Genomic DNA, 16,096 nt, shown 5'->3' with positions numbered 1-16,096 from the left:
GATGGGGCGTTTGGTAAAACTAAGTTTTGATGTCTAAGAAAGCACAAAAGGATTTGAGTGTGGTTTTGGACTCTGAATAACCAAAGTTTTGTTTTTTGCTTTTATGCGAATATAATAATATCTATTTTACATATTTACTCCAGTAATTTATGAGTTTTTCTTTTTAGATGAAAGGTTTATTAATAGAACTAGCTGCACCAAACAAAGAGAAGCAGAAGAGAGTGATTTGAAGGAGAGAGAGAGAGGATTTTACTTTAGGCAAAAGTAAAATGCATGGGCATTTCTACAAAAAAGAGAGGTCAATTTTGAGAAAAAAATTACAAACCTCTTGGCTCACTTAAGAGGCAGATGGGCATTTCAGACTCTAACGCTGCATTTGGCATTATTTTTTAGTTATTTTAAAGACTTGTCTTCTTGTTGCAATTAAAATCTCAGTGTTCACCAAGAGGAATCTTTTACATTAAGAGTTCAGATTCAGATGTTGTACTAAACACTCTGAGATGTTGTACTAAACAATCTGAGATGTCTAAAATATCTTCAGGCATTAGATGTCTGTTCAGTGAAAACAAACAAGCCCAAGCCACTCCATGATAAGGAAGACAACAGAAAATAAGTGATAGCCCAAATGACAAGGGGAAAAAACAGAAGAATAGTAAGTGTCCCCATCCCATCCCCATTTAAAATCCAGGAAAATCCGCCCCGTTTGGAGTGGGAAAGAGCCCTGGTTTTACAGAAAAAATTATCATCCTCTATTTGGATATCTTAAAATTCCCGCAAAATTGCCATCCCTACCTCAAGCCATGACCCATGAAAGAAAAAGTGAAAGCCCAAATGACAAGGATATAAAGTAACAGAAGGGCCTTTCAGCCATTACATGCGCTGTATATTATTTGCAGAGTGCTTGATGAATGAAAACTGAAAGCTGTTTGATAATGGTGGCAATTGCTGCAATGCATTTATTGGAATTATATAAAGGGGGCAAATGAGTGATGCTCGTGGTTCTTGAAGTGGATAAGGCAGAGAAGTCCAAATGTGATTCCATTTGTTACTTTTAGGCTCCAAAACTAATTGCTTTTGACATTATATGCCATCAGATCTGGTTGAACATCAGAAGAAAAAATATCACTAACGACCACTTTTGTCCTCGTCATAGGTCAGAAGAAATTGCTGAAAACAAGTTTTGTTCCATTACCAATTTGCGCGAGCTGTTTGATGATAAAACTAGCCATCACCTGTTGGGATAATTGGAGACAGACCCAAGTTCTCTTATTCTCCGAATCATGCAAGTGGAGGACCCCAATCATCAGAATCTGCCTTTCATCCAAATTTCCTATCCCAATTGTTGTTTAGCTGCACAATGATGGGAAAAGTTAACTCGGACACAGATCTAGCTGTTCATGGGCCAGGCTAAACTTGGATGGCACCGGCCTTAAGCCCGAGCCCAAAACAGTGTAAATGTTAATGGGCCGAGCCTGAAGCCCAACCTGTGTCTGTTGCCATGCTGGTGCCTGGTCACATTGTCTTTGTCTGCTAGGTAACAGGATGATTTCATAGTGATAAGTCATCCAATCCAGTTCCATGATCTCTCTGGAGGGTTGATTAGCTCTACCACAAATTAAGCTTTAGGAGGAAGTAGAGATTTAAAATGGGGGAAGAGAAGAGATTCATGGATCCTTTTCTTCCAAACATTGGCAGGCCCAATAGGCTCTCCAAGTCCAACCAACAGTGGCAGTTCCATGCTTTTGTTTGTAATTATGATTTACACCCTCTCGGATGCAAAATTTGCACTTCTTTGCACCCAGAAAACTGATGCAAAATTCACATCACCCTCTCTCTTACCTTCATTTTCACTCATATGAAGTCTGTGGGAACTGGATCAAATCTCCTTTTTTTTTTTTCTTCTTTTGGTCAAAAGAAAAGAAAAAATTAGGGGCCACAGATCATTTTACTTCCCATATCATTCATCCTTAACAAATATCTCTTCTACTTTTATCTTCTATCATAAAAAATGGTGACCACAAAGTAAAAGGCCCAAACGAACATGAAACAGAAAAAAGAAAAGGCCCAAGCAAACCACAATCCCAACTCACCATTTGCAGTGTCATAAATTTGCAAAAGTGCAATTGAAAAGCACTTATATCAAATACGGGCAATATCGATATTTTTAAAAATAAGTATTTATTAAATAAGTACTTAAAAATAAAACCAAATTTTCGATTTCTCCAATAACCCCACTTATTCTCAAGAATAAACACTTATTGCGGTTTATTTCACTTATTACAGTAAGTCCCAATCCAAAATAAATAGAATTACTCCATGAAAATAGAAATACTCCATGCTGGACTCAAATTTCATCTATGGCTCTGCTTCTACATACGTGGCCAATGCTGATTGGCTGAAACAACTGGGACTATTATGCCCAAACGAATTGTGATCTATGATGGATAACCACTTGGATGTATGTGCATGTGATGTTCATATGAATTCACTGCAATTTGGTTCCTTCATAAAAGCCCCTCCACATAGCATTAATGAAGAACAACTTAGTTGGCGACCTTACTTTATATCATTTTTTTTTTCTTATAAAAAACATATAAAAAAACAGATATAAAAGCTTATTAAGTTTACAGCATACAAGAACATGAACCATAAATTACAAAATTACAGTGAAATTTTAGAACAAAATAATAATAAACAAAAAGATAAGGTCACCTGGAGTAGAAGGCCAGAGGGACCAATTCTGACAGAGGAGTTGCCGCCGGCGTAGAGCCGGCGGAGGGTACCGGGGAACTACGGCAGAGGGGACATGTTGCACTCATCTGGAGCCACTCGTCGACGCAGCCGGCATGAAAGCAGTGTTGGCAATCCGGAATGCACCGTATTGTTTCCTTGGGCCTGTACTCCGATAGACATATAGCGCATGAGCCGTCGTTGGGCTTGGGCAGTCTCCGGCTCTCGCCTAGTATTAGCTTCGGGTAGGAATCAATTATTGGTTTGTCGAGTCCCACCACCAACACCGGCGAGTGCCCGGTTGCCATGTGGTGGTGGTGGTGGTTTGTTGCTCCACCGCCACCAGCACCGCCACTATCGCTGTTACGATTACCACTACCACCGTCACCACTCAAGTTGCCGGCCTTGACTCTAACACAAACGTAGGAAGCTAGCATGATGGTGGAGATTAAGACGAGGATTCCAACAGCTATAGCGATGCCGTATCCGACGCCGACGCCGCTGACAGACTCCGGCGGGCCTACTGAGGACATAAGCGAAGGAATAAACGAGAGACGGAGAGAGAGAGAGAGAGAGAGAGAGAGAGAGAGAGAGTGGAGTTGAAACTTGAATACTAAATGAGAAAAAGCTGGGGGACCGGTGAGGGTAGTTCTAGTTTGTGAAAGGGCAGGCGGACAAGTCCCTAAGTCGACGGGACTTATTTAATGAAATAATGGCTTTGTAGTTTGAATTAATTAAGGGTCATTTATTAACACAACCTTTAGCCTCACGCTATTACTGAGACATACTTTATAGTTTGAATATTAGTCAGGTACCCCTCTATTTTGAAACTACTTTTCTTTTGCAACCCTTATATGTAGGAGTGGCAACTAGACCTGTTTATGGGCCGGGTGGCTCGACGGGCTGGCCTGGCCCGGCCCGGCCCCCGTACGGGCATGAACATGTTTATAGGCCCATGGGTTCAAACTCGAGCCAAAAAGCCCGACCCACAATAAATTCAAGTCGAGTTTGGGTTTTGTCAAAATAGCTCGGCCCGATCCGATCTAAAATTAGACTTAAAATGGGTTATGTGACTATGTCCATTTGAATAAATTGTTTGATTTAAGAATGTAAAACTGTGTTTTAAAACGTAAAAGAAAGGGAAAAAAACCATCTTGTATGCCCATTGTTCATTTAAATAGGAAAAAAAAATTATCTGAAATTTTAATTCTAATTTGAATAGGGAAAATTGTGATTTTTTTATTAGGTCGGGCTTCGGGCTTCGGGCTCGGGCTCAGGCTTTTTATCAAGGTCGGGCTGGGGCCCAAGTTATAGGCCCATTGGTCGGGCCGGGCTCGGGCTCGGGTCTAGTGTATTTCCATTAATGATGAGTAAAAGCCCGGCCTGACCTGGCACATGAATAGGTCTGGTGGCAACAAACTACCTTTCTTTTGCAACCCTTATATGTAGGAATGGCAACGGGCGGGGGGACCATACTCTCCACCCCTATCCCGATTTTGAAACAAATCCCCGTCCCCGACTTTGATTCCCATCAGGGATAAAAATGGCCCTTTATCCCCATTCTCCAACGGAGGTGGGTTTTTTGGACCCGAATTTCTAAAATTTTTAAATTAAAATTTTATTTAGAAAATATATTTAAATAAAACAATGGATTTATTTTTAAATATATTTTATGTATAATATAAATAATATCATACATAATATAGATAATATTATATATGTATAATATATATAATTGGGGGTCTAGGCAAGTTGGAGAACACACTCCCCATCTCAGATTAGGGGTGAGCATGGGTTGGCTCGATTCCATAGTAGAATTTGGAACCTACCCTATAGGGGTCAGTTCCAGGTTTTTGAAACTGAAACCTACCATGTGAAGGTCGGTTCTGACCTTGGTGGTTCTAGGGTTGATTATAGGGTCTACCGTGGAATCTATTCTTTTTTTACTTCCCCCCACCCCTTAAAAAATGTGTTCTTTAAAAACTTGATTGTCAATAAATATAATATATAGTTTAAAACTTATATTATCTTTATTGATTAAATTGAGTAATTTAGTATGTAGATTATCTTTATATGGTTGAAAACTTATTATTTAAATTTAAATTTTGTAAATATTACCTTTTGCATTACTTATTGTACACATTTAAATATTAAAATGAAAACAAATGATCAAATAACTTAACTAATTTAATGGTCAAGTGAGACTATGGTCTTTCCAACCATTAGTGATTGGGTTCAAATCTTCACATCCCCAAAAGTATTTTGAGGTTTATTTAAAGGCAAGTTTAGTTCTAAGGTAGGTTCTACCAAGGCCAACAAATGTCAGTTCATCGGGTTGGTTCGGGTAAGATAAACTCCTAGGCCCTAGAACTTGCATGGGTGGTGGCCGATTCCAAAAATTTGGAACTAAACCCTATCCTATAACAAATTTGAGTAGGGTCTATTCAAGGTCAGTTCTATTTGATTCCGAGTAAAACCTACCCATTTACTCACCCCTATCCCTGATCAAGTATCACTTTCAATCCTTGTCCCCGCTCAGGCAACCTCCATCCCTAATTCCATTGGATTGGGGGAAGAGCCAATTACCCAATAAGAATGGGGAAAATTGCCATCCTTATATTTATGGAGGTGAAAAGTGATATATTTTAGGTTCATTTACTTAAGGCATCCCTTATATTATTTCATATTTACTAAACTTATTCTTAATTTGTACTAAAACATTATGGTTTGCAATTGCTTTACTTAATCGACCTTCCATTAGGAACCATTTGTATTTTAATTTGATAATCGCAAAATAACATCATAAAATGAGTTAAAAGTGTATAATGACATGAATCCAAGGTTTTTTGAATATTTCTTATAGTTCTCCTATCAACATTTTAGGGAACAAAACCTGCCCCTACATTATAACTTGGTCTAGAAAAGGGATGGAGTACATGTGATATGAGAACTGCTAGGTGTATTTATTGACAACCCGGATGATTAAATTCATGCTCTTTCATATTTTCCACTAGTTTTAAGAGGTCACTTGGTCATTCTCTATTGGAAATACAAATGGCTCCTGATGCAAGGTAGATTAAGTGGTTGCAAACCATAAGGGTGTTTTTAGTAATACATAAACTAGATGGTAGTTTTAGTAAAGTAAGTTTGTAAATAAACGCCCCTATTTTTATCCAAAAGTTTGTTCGACCAAAATAATTAAAAAAAATACATAACTGAAATATTGATATCAAATAACAAAAAAAAAAAGAAGATAAGAAAAATTAAATTAGAAAATAAACAGAAAAATATTTTCTATTATTTTTTTATTTTACATTTATTTTATTTTTGCTTTATTTTTTGTTTTTCCTATTATTCTTTCTTTTTATTTTTGAAATAAAAACATGTGGGAGAGGGTCTTGCTAAAAGGGTGATACGAGAGTACGAGACTTTTTGCAAATATCTTCGAAACAGAAAATCATTCCCAAATAGATACACAAACAGCTTCTAATAAAAGGTGCTTTAAGTAAAGAGGTTATAAAGTAGGAGGTATCTTTTGTAATACGTGAAGCATAAGCTAGGTCTTAAAAAGTATTTACGTGAAAATATAAGGATGGATTAGCAAATAACCCTTAAATTTAATATTTCAACCGCGAAGTGGCATATATTTTTAATGGGACCCACATGAACTGATGGCCCTTAAAACCATTCTCTTCAAACCCTTCTCTCTCTCTCTCATGTGGGATGATGATGGTGAGGGTTTGAGATACGAATAAAGAGCAACTGTGAATTATTAAAATAGAAACGAAAGCCAGAAAGAAGAGTTTGGTACATGAATTGATTGTGAGAATGGTATGAAATTTAGAAGTTGGAGAAAGATAAAATTCGTACGAGCAGACCAACTTAGAATATAAGGAAAGACAGCAAATAAGAATAAAAACTGTAATATATTATTGATTGAAGTGAAGATGCAAAGAAATATTAAAATGAACAAAAAAAGATTAGTTGGGTTGCTTTATTAAGGTGTCTTCTTATGGTTTATAACATAATCATATGGATTTATCGATGCAAATTTGGATCTTCGGATGCTTTGAAATTTGGGTCTCCGGAATTTTGTTCCAATTAACAGTGCTTGGCGTTTAGATGTTGCAGAGAAACTGGGAAACAAGAGAAAATTTCAGGTGAAGCATGTATTTTCTATTGCCTTAGTAGTGGTGATTGATTTTCTGTCTTTCTTTGTCCTCTTTGACAAGGGTGAGGCTTTTGAGAGTATAAGACAAGAAGAAAAAGTTCAAAGATTGAAATTGAGCCCAACGCCTCCTCCAATTAATCTACTAGGGCATTCACTCTCACCTCTACTTCCAGTTAGTTTGAGGATTTCCTTAAAAATTCTTTAATGACCCTGTGTTATAATTTTTCCTTTCTCCACCTTTTCTTTCCAACCAAACACAGCCTAATAAGAGTGTGTTTGGTTTGATAAATAATAAGAGAAACAGAAATTGAATGGATGGGAGAAATTAATTGAAGGATGGATCCTTTCTCAAGATGTGTTTTCGATTGCAATGGTTACCTAACTCATCAATAAGTCGTTTGCTTTTAGATTTGGTGTTCCATTTGCAATTCCTATATCTGAAGACTCTATGTGTTTGTAACTATGACTTGTACCTCTATCTGAATCTGATGTAAAATTTGTTCTCGCGTCTAGGCTGATGTAAAATTTGCACTACCATCTTCTCATATTCACTTTTCCTATACAAAGTGGGAATAACATCATTTTACTTTCTATTTCACTCTTCCTAAACAACCAACATTCCTCCTACTTTCTTTTGTCTCCTGCAAGGTGGGGATTATACCAATTTTTTCCATATTTTGCCCTTCCTAAAAAAGAAAAAAAAGGTAAAATTAAACCTGAAGCAAAATTAAACCAGAATTTGCACTCAAGCCATTTGCATTCTCATATAACCGATTCATTAAGTTTTTTTCCTTTTATAGGCTTCTAAAGTACTATGAAATTTGCATAGATTTTCTCATTCCTTAATTATGTAAATAACATAGTATCACTCATTCTTCATATATGTACCCTTATTTGTGATTCCCTTCATGCAATAAATTATATATATATATATATATATATATATATAGTTGAAGGAGCTAACTAATTCAACTTGGAAATTGGTTTTCAGGGAATCCATAAATTCAAGATTGTTTAGTAGTTGGAATCGGTGGCATCAACTCCATAAATTTGAAATAAACAACTATTAGGTGATCATATTACTATTTTTAGATTGAAAATCAAATAATTCTTAACGAAAAGGTCGATTAAGTAAATGGATTGTAAAATGTAAGGGGTGTTTTAATAAAATGCAAGCTATAGGGTTGTTTTAGGTAAATCTGTGAAACTATAGGGGGTGTTCTAGTAAATGACCCTATAATTAACAGCCATATTCCTGTAATTTGACAATAAACCTACAAATTTGTTAAATTGACATATTGGAACATTACAAATAATTTTACAAGGATACAGTGGAAAAAGACAATATCAGAATAGAGGTATCTTTGCAGGAAAAATCTATACTGCCAGAAAGACATGATACCAGAAAAGCTTAATGAATCAAACCCGCACCCCCTGTAAATTGTGACAAAGACCACATAATTAGTTACCACTTTTACGATATCAGTTGATGTTTTTTTTTTTTTTTTTTTTGATATGCACCTCATAACTCCCTCCTTTCTCAAAAATCAGTGAGAGAATCAAATTTTGTTTATGTTAGAACAAACCAGCTAATATACCAACTGAGACACCCCCAATTGGCAATACGATATCGGTTGATTGGTAACTAAATTTTTCAATATTATCTTATCAGTATTATAGTCGAACCTATCATTATAATATATCAACATATACATATAATACAATTATACATAATCGATTTGGAACAACCAAAGCTGATCCATAACAATTATAATTGAATCAAAAACCAAGAATCATCCCAACTACAATCAGGACACGTAATTCAAACCCAAATCCTATATTAATAGGTCGCTTTGGTTTGGTCCAGTCTGGTCTACCCGACCCATTGATCTAAGTCATATTGGGGCTTGGGATGGCCACAAGTTAGGATAAGCCTTGGGGGCTAAAGGCCAACCATTAGAGTTGGGACTGGGTTGGTTTTATTTCAAAAGTATCCATCCCTAAACTGAGAGAAAAATGTTCAAGGGTATGGATATTAGGGCATGGACCCATGGGCCTAGGTAGAGTGATTGTTCATGTTTTATTAGGAGCAAAAATGATATTTTTGTTTTTAGTTTCTTTTGATTAAATTTATTTGAATGGATATTAAGGTTAAAACTGTCCTTTTCTATTTTCATCTAATAGAAAGATCCATTAAATAAATTGATTGCAAACTATAAGGGATGTATTAGTAAAACACAAATTATTAAATAAGTTTTAGTAAATTAATGAAATTATAGGGGTGTTTTAATAAATCACACAAAACTATAATTGGATCTTATCCGGAATTAGTTCTGCACTTTTATTTATTCAAACCTGGTTTACTCTTGTGACCTGGACCAAACTTGATTCATTGACAGCACTATCGGGATGAACTCGTCTAAGTAATCTTTGGGAGGCTTTTCCACCGTTTAGGATTTACTTCTTGCCCTGTTTTCATTTAGACATTCTTCAATTATTTAAAAATTAAAACCCAAATTGGATGTTGATCCACAAAGCTAACTGGGTCACCACTCACCAGTTCCATGTCGGGGTGTAAATCAGTTTACGTTCAAGAATTTCACTGCATTGGGATAGGTTCAGGTTTGGGCCCATTCAAAATATGGCATACTTAGCCCAGCCCAACCCAAGTTGCACCCTTTGTGAATTACATGGTTCACCTGGGTGGTTTGTTAAGCCGGTTAGCCGTCCGGTGGCTTGTTCCACAATCCAACTTGTGGCAGCAACTAAAAAACTGTGTTCCCGTTTGGTGGGCTTTCACACAGCGGCTTAGGTGGGCTCAACCCAGACAGCTTAAATGCTTACATGGTGTTTGGAAGTGTGGACGGGACCGATTTTCAAGGAAAAACGTTCATTCATCTAAGACCTTTTTTTCACAAAAAAATGCTTCTGCTACATAGGCAGTGAGCAATGCTATGCTGTTTGGTAAGGTGATTTTCATCACCATTTTTCATGAATGTGCTGACAGGTAAGCACCACATAGAATACACATCAGTCGACCGTTGGAGGAAACGGGTCAACAATTTTTGAGGCACGCCCGATTTTTTAATAATCGGCTGAACCAAACAATGAGATACATGGGCGTTTGTTGAAATGCCTATGTGGATCCGATGTGGCACCATTTTTTTTGGAAAACGGTCACGGTTCCGAACATCCCCTTAATGAATGAGTCATGTTTGGTGAAAACCCCGGAAAGCAGAAAAATGACCATCTGAAAGCAAAAAATATGGCTTAATGAATCATGTTTAATGAGGGCCCACCCAAATGAGCCCTGCATTTTCAGTTGAAGTGCCAGTTTTGGAGGGCTTTCACACAGTAGCTTCTAGTTTTGCAAGTTGGGCCCCACATGAAATGCCTAGAAGGAGAAGCTATGTTTGATGAAAAGGCGAGAAAGTCTAAATACATTTTCATTGAGCCAAAAAAGTAGTTATTAAGAACAAAAAGAGACAAGAAATTGACTTTGTGATTGAAGTATTTTTAGTAGGTTCTTCAAAGTGGCTCATTTAAAGCAGCTTAGTAAAAGTTGAAGCCCCCCAAAACGGGCCCTTAGTAGCAGTTAGCCCCTTCCACTAGCATAATCATGCTGTTGGTAAAAACTTGTCTTTGGCCACTCTGTTGCTTTTTGGTTTTTTAACAGAACTAGAAGGGAATCCGTGCGAATGATCAAAAAGATATATTGAATGTTGGTTCCTGGTAAATTTCCAAAAGCATATATACTAAATTATTGATTTTTTAAATATATTAAATAATTTATTTATTTTTAAGTATATTATTTATAAAATTACACTAATTTATCTTTTATTTTTCAATATAAGTTAATTAATAATTTCCTTTTCTAAAATTTTCCAATATTATATTAATTTATATTAATAACAGAAATAATTTGTGTAATTATTGGTTCAAATTAACATTTTCCTTTACCAATACTAATTTATCTTTAATAATTTAAAATGAAAATCACACATTTTTTAAATAATTTTCCAAAATCTATCAAGTGTAATAAAAATTTCCAAATTTCCAAAATATTTGAATAATTTTCAATAATCATTTACTACATTTTAAAGAAATTTTCCAAATTTACATTAATATATATTTTTATTTTCTTCTCCAAAATTTTCCAAAATTATGATATTTTGTTTGCCAATTTGCAAACTCCACCAACTCTTTCCTGGAGCTATAATTGTTGAATTTATTTTTTAATTTTATAAATTTTAATTAATTTTAAATGACATTTATAAAGAAATTATTGGTTGAAATTTTTGTATATTCATTGATTTCTATTAATTTTCCTGGAAAATAACACAATTTAATTGTCAGTGTAATAAAATTCATTTTAAGAAATTGTAACTATAGTAAAACATTTATTATAATGATTACTCTATTTAATTACAATAATAATTATTAGTGTAATAATTATTTTGAAAAAAAATAATTAATTTAACTAAACTAATAATTATTATTGGAATTACAGTTATTTAAAAATTACTGTAATTACAGTATTTTGAAAATAACAAATTTTACTATAATAATTAATGTAACTTAATAAATATTATTACACTAATAATAAATTTACGTTAATAAATTTCTGAAAACGTAATAAGATGGAAATATATTTTAATGACAGGGGTATAAATGGAAGAATGAAATCAGGGCCCTTTGACAATAACATTGAGCCATTCTTATTTTTATTAATGGGTAAGAAACTAAGGGTGCGTTTTTATTGCACATGGCAGTATCAAAGATTACAGGCCAAATGAGATTATACATGAATATATGGTGATCAAAATATTGAATGCAGTTAATTCACCTCAAGCATGTTAGTAGAGAAATTGATGATTGTTGGCAAAGCTCTGCTTTCCACATAAGTTTCTGCGTCAACATTTAAATGCTCAAACTGGATTTCAATTTTGGGAATATCAAGTCCAACTTTGAGCACAACACAGATGCAGAGAAAATAACTTGGTAAGTATATTCAAGGGAAAAAAGTTGAGTTCAGCAAAAAAAGGGAAAGGAAATGAAGAAAAAAGAAGAAGAGTCTCTAATACCTATCAATCTGTTTTTTAAGCTTCAACAAAAACTTCTCATTGTCCTCCTCTGCAACTCTCAACAACCTCTCTAATAGTATCTTCTTCCCCCGTAAACCAAGACTCTCAATATCAACTTCTTTGGTCTCATCCCCAACCCTAGACAGTATAGACCTTTCCTTATATGGTTATAAGTGGGCATTTTCTGAACGGTTATAAGTGAACAATTTTTGAAGTGAGAGTAAAGGACATATATGTCCTCTTTATACTGTATGCTTAAAGAAAATGGATAAAAACATCTAATGAATTTCCAGAAAGAGCGAGTATTTACTCTTTTATAGATAGTATAGATTAAGGGTGGGTTTTTAGCCATATTGATATCATCTATGAAGATTAAATTATACCAAGACAGGAAATGGGCAAAAAAAGAAGAGCCAATACTAAAACCATGGGTCTTATAACCCACACTTGTAGCCTAAACTCAAAACACCCGTAATAACCTAGGAGCTTGGGCCCATTCTAACAGATTTAGCCAACTTAAGTGGGCCATTAGGCAATCCTCCCAATTAAATCAATCAATGGTTTGAGAAAAGATTGGAAAAAAATCTTTTAATATGATTCATTTTATTTTTCTCTTATTGGCAAGTGTTTCTTTGTTTAGTTACATTTGTCTTAAAAAGGTAATTATCCTGTAGATATCAAAGAGTTCATCAAACAAAGATTCTTATCAGAATGATCAATGAATTAATTAATTAATTGATTAATGTTAAATTGTTGGTTTGGTGCCAGTTTTAAGTTGAAGTTATTGACTTTATGCAATCCATATATTGCACTCTATAGATAGGCGAAGTTTGAAAAAATGAAAGGAAAAAGAAGAAAAAAATCTAAGAAACATTAATTTTCAATTACCTAAGATGACCATCGATCACATGGTAAATGAAAAGGAAATATAAAAGTAAATTAATCATTTATGTTTCCTGGGTGCTAAAAGAGGACAGCCTCTTAAAAATTTAATTAATTAATCGAACTCATACTCCGGGTTTAATTAACAAAAATATAATTATAGACCCCAAAACATTTTTTAAACTTTGCCATTGTTAGAAAGATCCACATTTTCTTTCCCATTGACATCAATCGGAATATTAGAAGGTCTGTTTCTACTTCTAGCAAGCTCCACATCTCCTTCTTTGATGTTATTCCCTAGTTTGCATGGCTGACTCTGAGCTTCCACTTCTTCCGAAGGCTTGTTTTTGTAAAACCAAGCACAGACTGTGTAAAATATGAGGTTTAAGACTTGTATCCCAGTCACAAGCCAGTAGTAGTACTCCAACCTTCCCTTGTTGATATTCCTGTCTGGTAGCCAATTTCTCTTCTTGCCGGAATATCCATGAACAAGTGAAACCAATAACGTGCTCAGGTAGTTTCCGGCAGCTATTGCTATCCAGTAAAGCGCGGCTGCCGTGCTTCTCATGCTTTCCGGTGACTGGTCATAAAGAAATTCCAGGTGACCAACAGACATGAAGGTCTCAGCCAGCCCATGGAGGCCATACTGAGGAACCAACCAGAACACACTAATGGGGATGATGACTCGAGGTTCGTTTAGTAAGTTGTGGTTTGCTGCCACCGCTTTCCTTTTGATCTCGACCAGCGCTGCAACAATGGTGGACAGAATGTTGATCATGAAACCTATACCCATTCTCTGCAGACATGTAATGCCAGAAGGGTTTCCGGTGAAGCGACGAGCAGCAGGAACAAAGAGGCGTTCATAGATAACGAGACCGACCATCATAGGGAGGATGTTGAAGATGGACATGGTTGCAGGAGGGATTTGGAACGAGGGAGAGAGGTGGCGGTCCATTGTCCGGGCTTGTTGGATGGCAAAGGAGTGTTGATGGGAAGATGCAGTGACGAGCAAAATTGCAGAAGCCCAGATGGGGAGCATTCTGATGATTGATTTAATCTCTTCAACTCGGTGAACGGTGGAGAGCCTCCACAGATTTGGGGTGTTGATATCCTTCTTGTCAGCTTGAGTGACAATGGCTGCTCTGTCAAAGAACCTTCAGAAATTGGGAGAAGAACATTATGCATTTGAACAATATTGTAAAGGATAAGCCATTGAACCATTCTGTAGCTTACTTGAGTTGATTGGTGTGGAGAAGTCTCCCATGACAAGAAATGGAAGCATCAAGCTCTCTATTCTCATACAGGAGATCAGGGTCAGCTGGCATTACTGCCTTTCTCTTCCTAACAGCAGAGACAACAACTTGGGCCAGCCTGATCAGTGGGCTGCCAGAGGGTTTCAGCTTCTTATAGAGAGGTGAGCCTACAACAAAGGCCACGACAGACAGTGCCATGACTATGGTTGGCAATCCTAGGCCCCAGCCCCAGCCCACGTTGTCTTGGATATAAACAACAGCGGTTAAGGCTGCGAGTGTGGCCATTCCCATGCTGAAGTAGTACCAGTTGAAGAAATTACAGCTTCGGGCTTTTTGTTTAGATTTAGACATGTCGAATTGGTCGGCTCCAAATGTTACTACACAAGGCCTAATTCCTCCTGTTCCAAGGGTGGTGAGGAGAAGTGAGATGTAGAGGACACAGAGCTGCCATGGTGAGGCCTGCTGGCAGTTTTCTTGAGCTCGGCATGGCGGAGGCCGAAGCCTAGGAACAAGAGCTGATGTGGTGAGGCTCATCAGTCCCTGTGGTCACGGTCGTTATTATATTAGCTAGGAAATACATCTTTCAGAAAATAGAAAAGTCTAGAGAGAGAGAGAGAGAGAATATTGTCATGGTCTATGGTCCACTCTGCCTGAAGGCCTTGAATTGCATAAACATTTACCTTTCTTTTTATGGGATTATCCTAATTAACATCAAAACATATTTCACAAATTTGAGAGAATAATTGCAGTCCTACACCATTTATAACTGCATAATATGATTTATGATTGATTTTCTAAGCTTTTCAAGGGATAATCTTTTCTTTTTTAAATAGTAAAATAGGGATCATATGTTGAGTTTTTAATTGTTTAGGGGTGACAATAATTTCTGACCTAACCCACACTATCCACCCAACCCATCCATTTACAAACCACTCAAATAAGACATGGGAGGAATACATATATGGATTAAGCAACCCACTGGGTCCCCAAAAAAGGGTTGGATTAGGTTGGGTTATGGTTATTCATCTGAGTATTTGAGTAGAGATATGATTTTTATTTTATTTTATTTTTGACATGAAAGAGGTTGGTTTACAGATCTTCCCATTTCTTAATTTCTTCCATCCACACTTATATAAAAATTCATCTTTCTTCTCCTTCAATCCTGAATTCTCTTCCTTTTTGCTAATTCTAGAGTCGACAGAAAGAAAGAGAGCACTGTGGAATAAGGATTAACAATGCTAGGGAGAAGATACCAGCTCATAAATAGCGGAACCAACTATAATTGTCCAAAATCGGCCTGCAAACGAGTCAGCAATTAAGCCACCCAATAGTGCCGTTAAGCTTGCAGTTCCAGCAAAGTTGGTGAGGGTATTGGAGGCTTGAACCAGCGGCATATTAAGCTGTTGCGTAAGATAGGTGATCATATTAGCATGAAACCCCGTTGAAGCAAATCTATCACCTATCTCATTTCCTGCAAAAGCAAAACAGTACCAAACGCTTCAGTTATCAATTAATTCATCATTCCTTTACCCAACAAACAAGAACAAATTTATGATATCTCATCTCTGCTTAATGTGTCTCTGATTATGGGGAAGAAAACCAAGGTATCGAAGCCATCAAATTTCTAGTCTGTCCAATAATAATCTGAGAATGATAGCCATTACCCCCGAATGGGGAACTAGCAGAACACTAGAAAAAGCATTTTATTACTTATAGCAGCAGCAGCTAAGCTAAGTATAGCAGAACATATATATAGAAAGGAAACATATACAAGAGAAAACTCACCTAGAATAAATGGGATAGTCTTGAGCCCTCCAAGCTTCTTCTCTGCCTCTGCCTTCTCCTCCTCTCTTTCCTTCTTCCCATCATCAGCCATGTTCTTTCTACTGCGCCTTATGTGTTCGCTCTAAGCCCCTCCATATATTTATGGATGACTGTAAGTGAAGAGGGGTCTGTATAACCATAAATAATTGACT

General features: G+C 36.2%; 2 protein-coding genes across 2 annotated transcripts; both read right to left on the bottom strand.

Annotated features, from left to right (window-relative positions):
• Positions 1-822: 822 nt before the first annotated feature.
• LOC148845448 (RING/U-box superfamily protein) lies at positions 823-3,411 on the bottom strand. Its single transcript, XM_088953422.1, has 2 exons — positions 2,713-3,411; positions 823-1,350 (listed from the first exon to the last, which is right to left on the bottom strand). Exons 1-2 carry the CDS (start codon positions 3,261-3,263, stop codon positions 1,347-1,349), a joined length of 555 nt encoding a protein of 184 aa, XP_088809548.1. The 5' UTR covers positions 3,264-3,411; the 3' UTR covers positions 823-1,346.
• A 9,526-nt stretch (positions 3,412-12,937) lies between these two features.
• On the bottom strand, positions 12,938-16,096 carry LOC148845447 (protein NRT1/ PTR FAMILY 3.1-like). Its single transcript, XM_088955055.1, has 4 exons — positions 15,906-16,096; positions 15,374-15,591; positions 14,101-14,660; positions 12,938-14,021 (listed from the first exon to the last, which is right to left on the bottom strand). Exons 1-4 carry the CDS (start codon positions 15,994-15,996, stop codon positions 13,046-13,048), a joined length of 1,845 nt encoding a protein of 614 aa, XP_088811181.1. The 5' UTR covers positions 15,997-16,096; the 3' UTR covers positions 12,938-13,045.

This window comes from Nelumbo lutea, chromosome 7 (assembly GCF_056320005.1).
Source record: "Nelumbo lutea isolate HS-2025 chromosome 7, American lotus-T2T, whole genome shotgun sequence".
Lineage (NCBI taxonomy): Eukaryota > Viridiplantae > Streptophyta > Magnoliopsida > Proteales > Nelumbonaceae > Nelumbo > Nelumbo lutea.
Note: the sequence above shows the minus strand (reverse complement) of the source record. Positions and strands in the feature narration are given on the sequence as shown.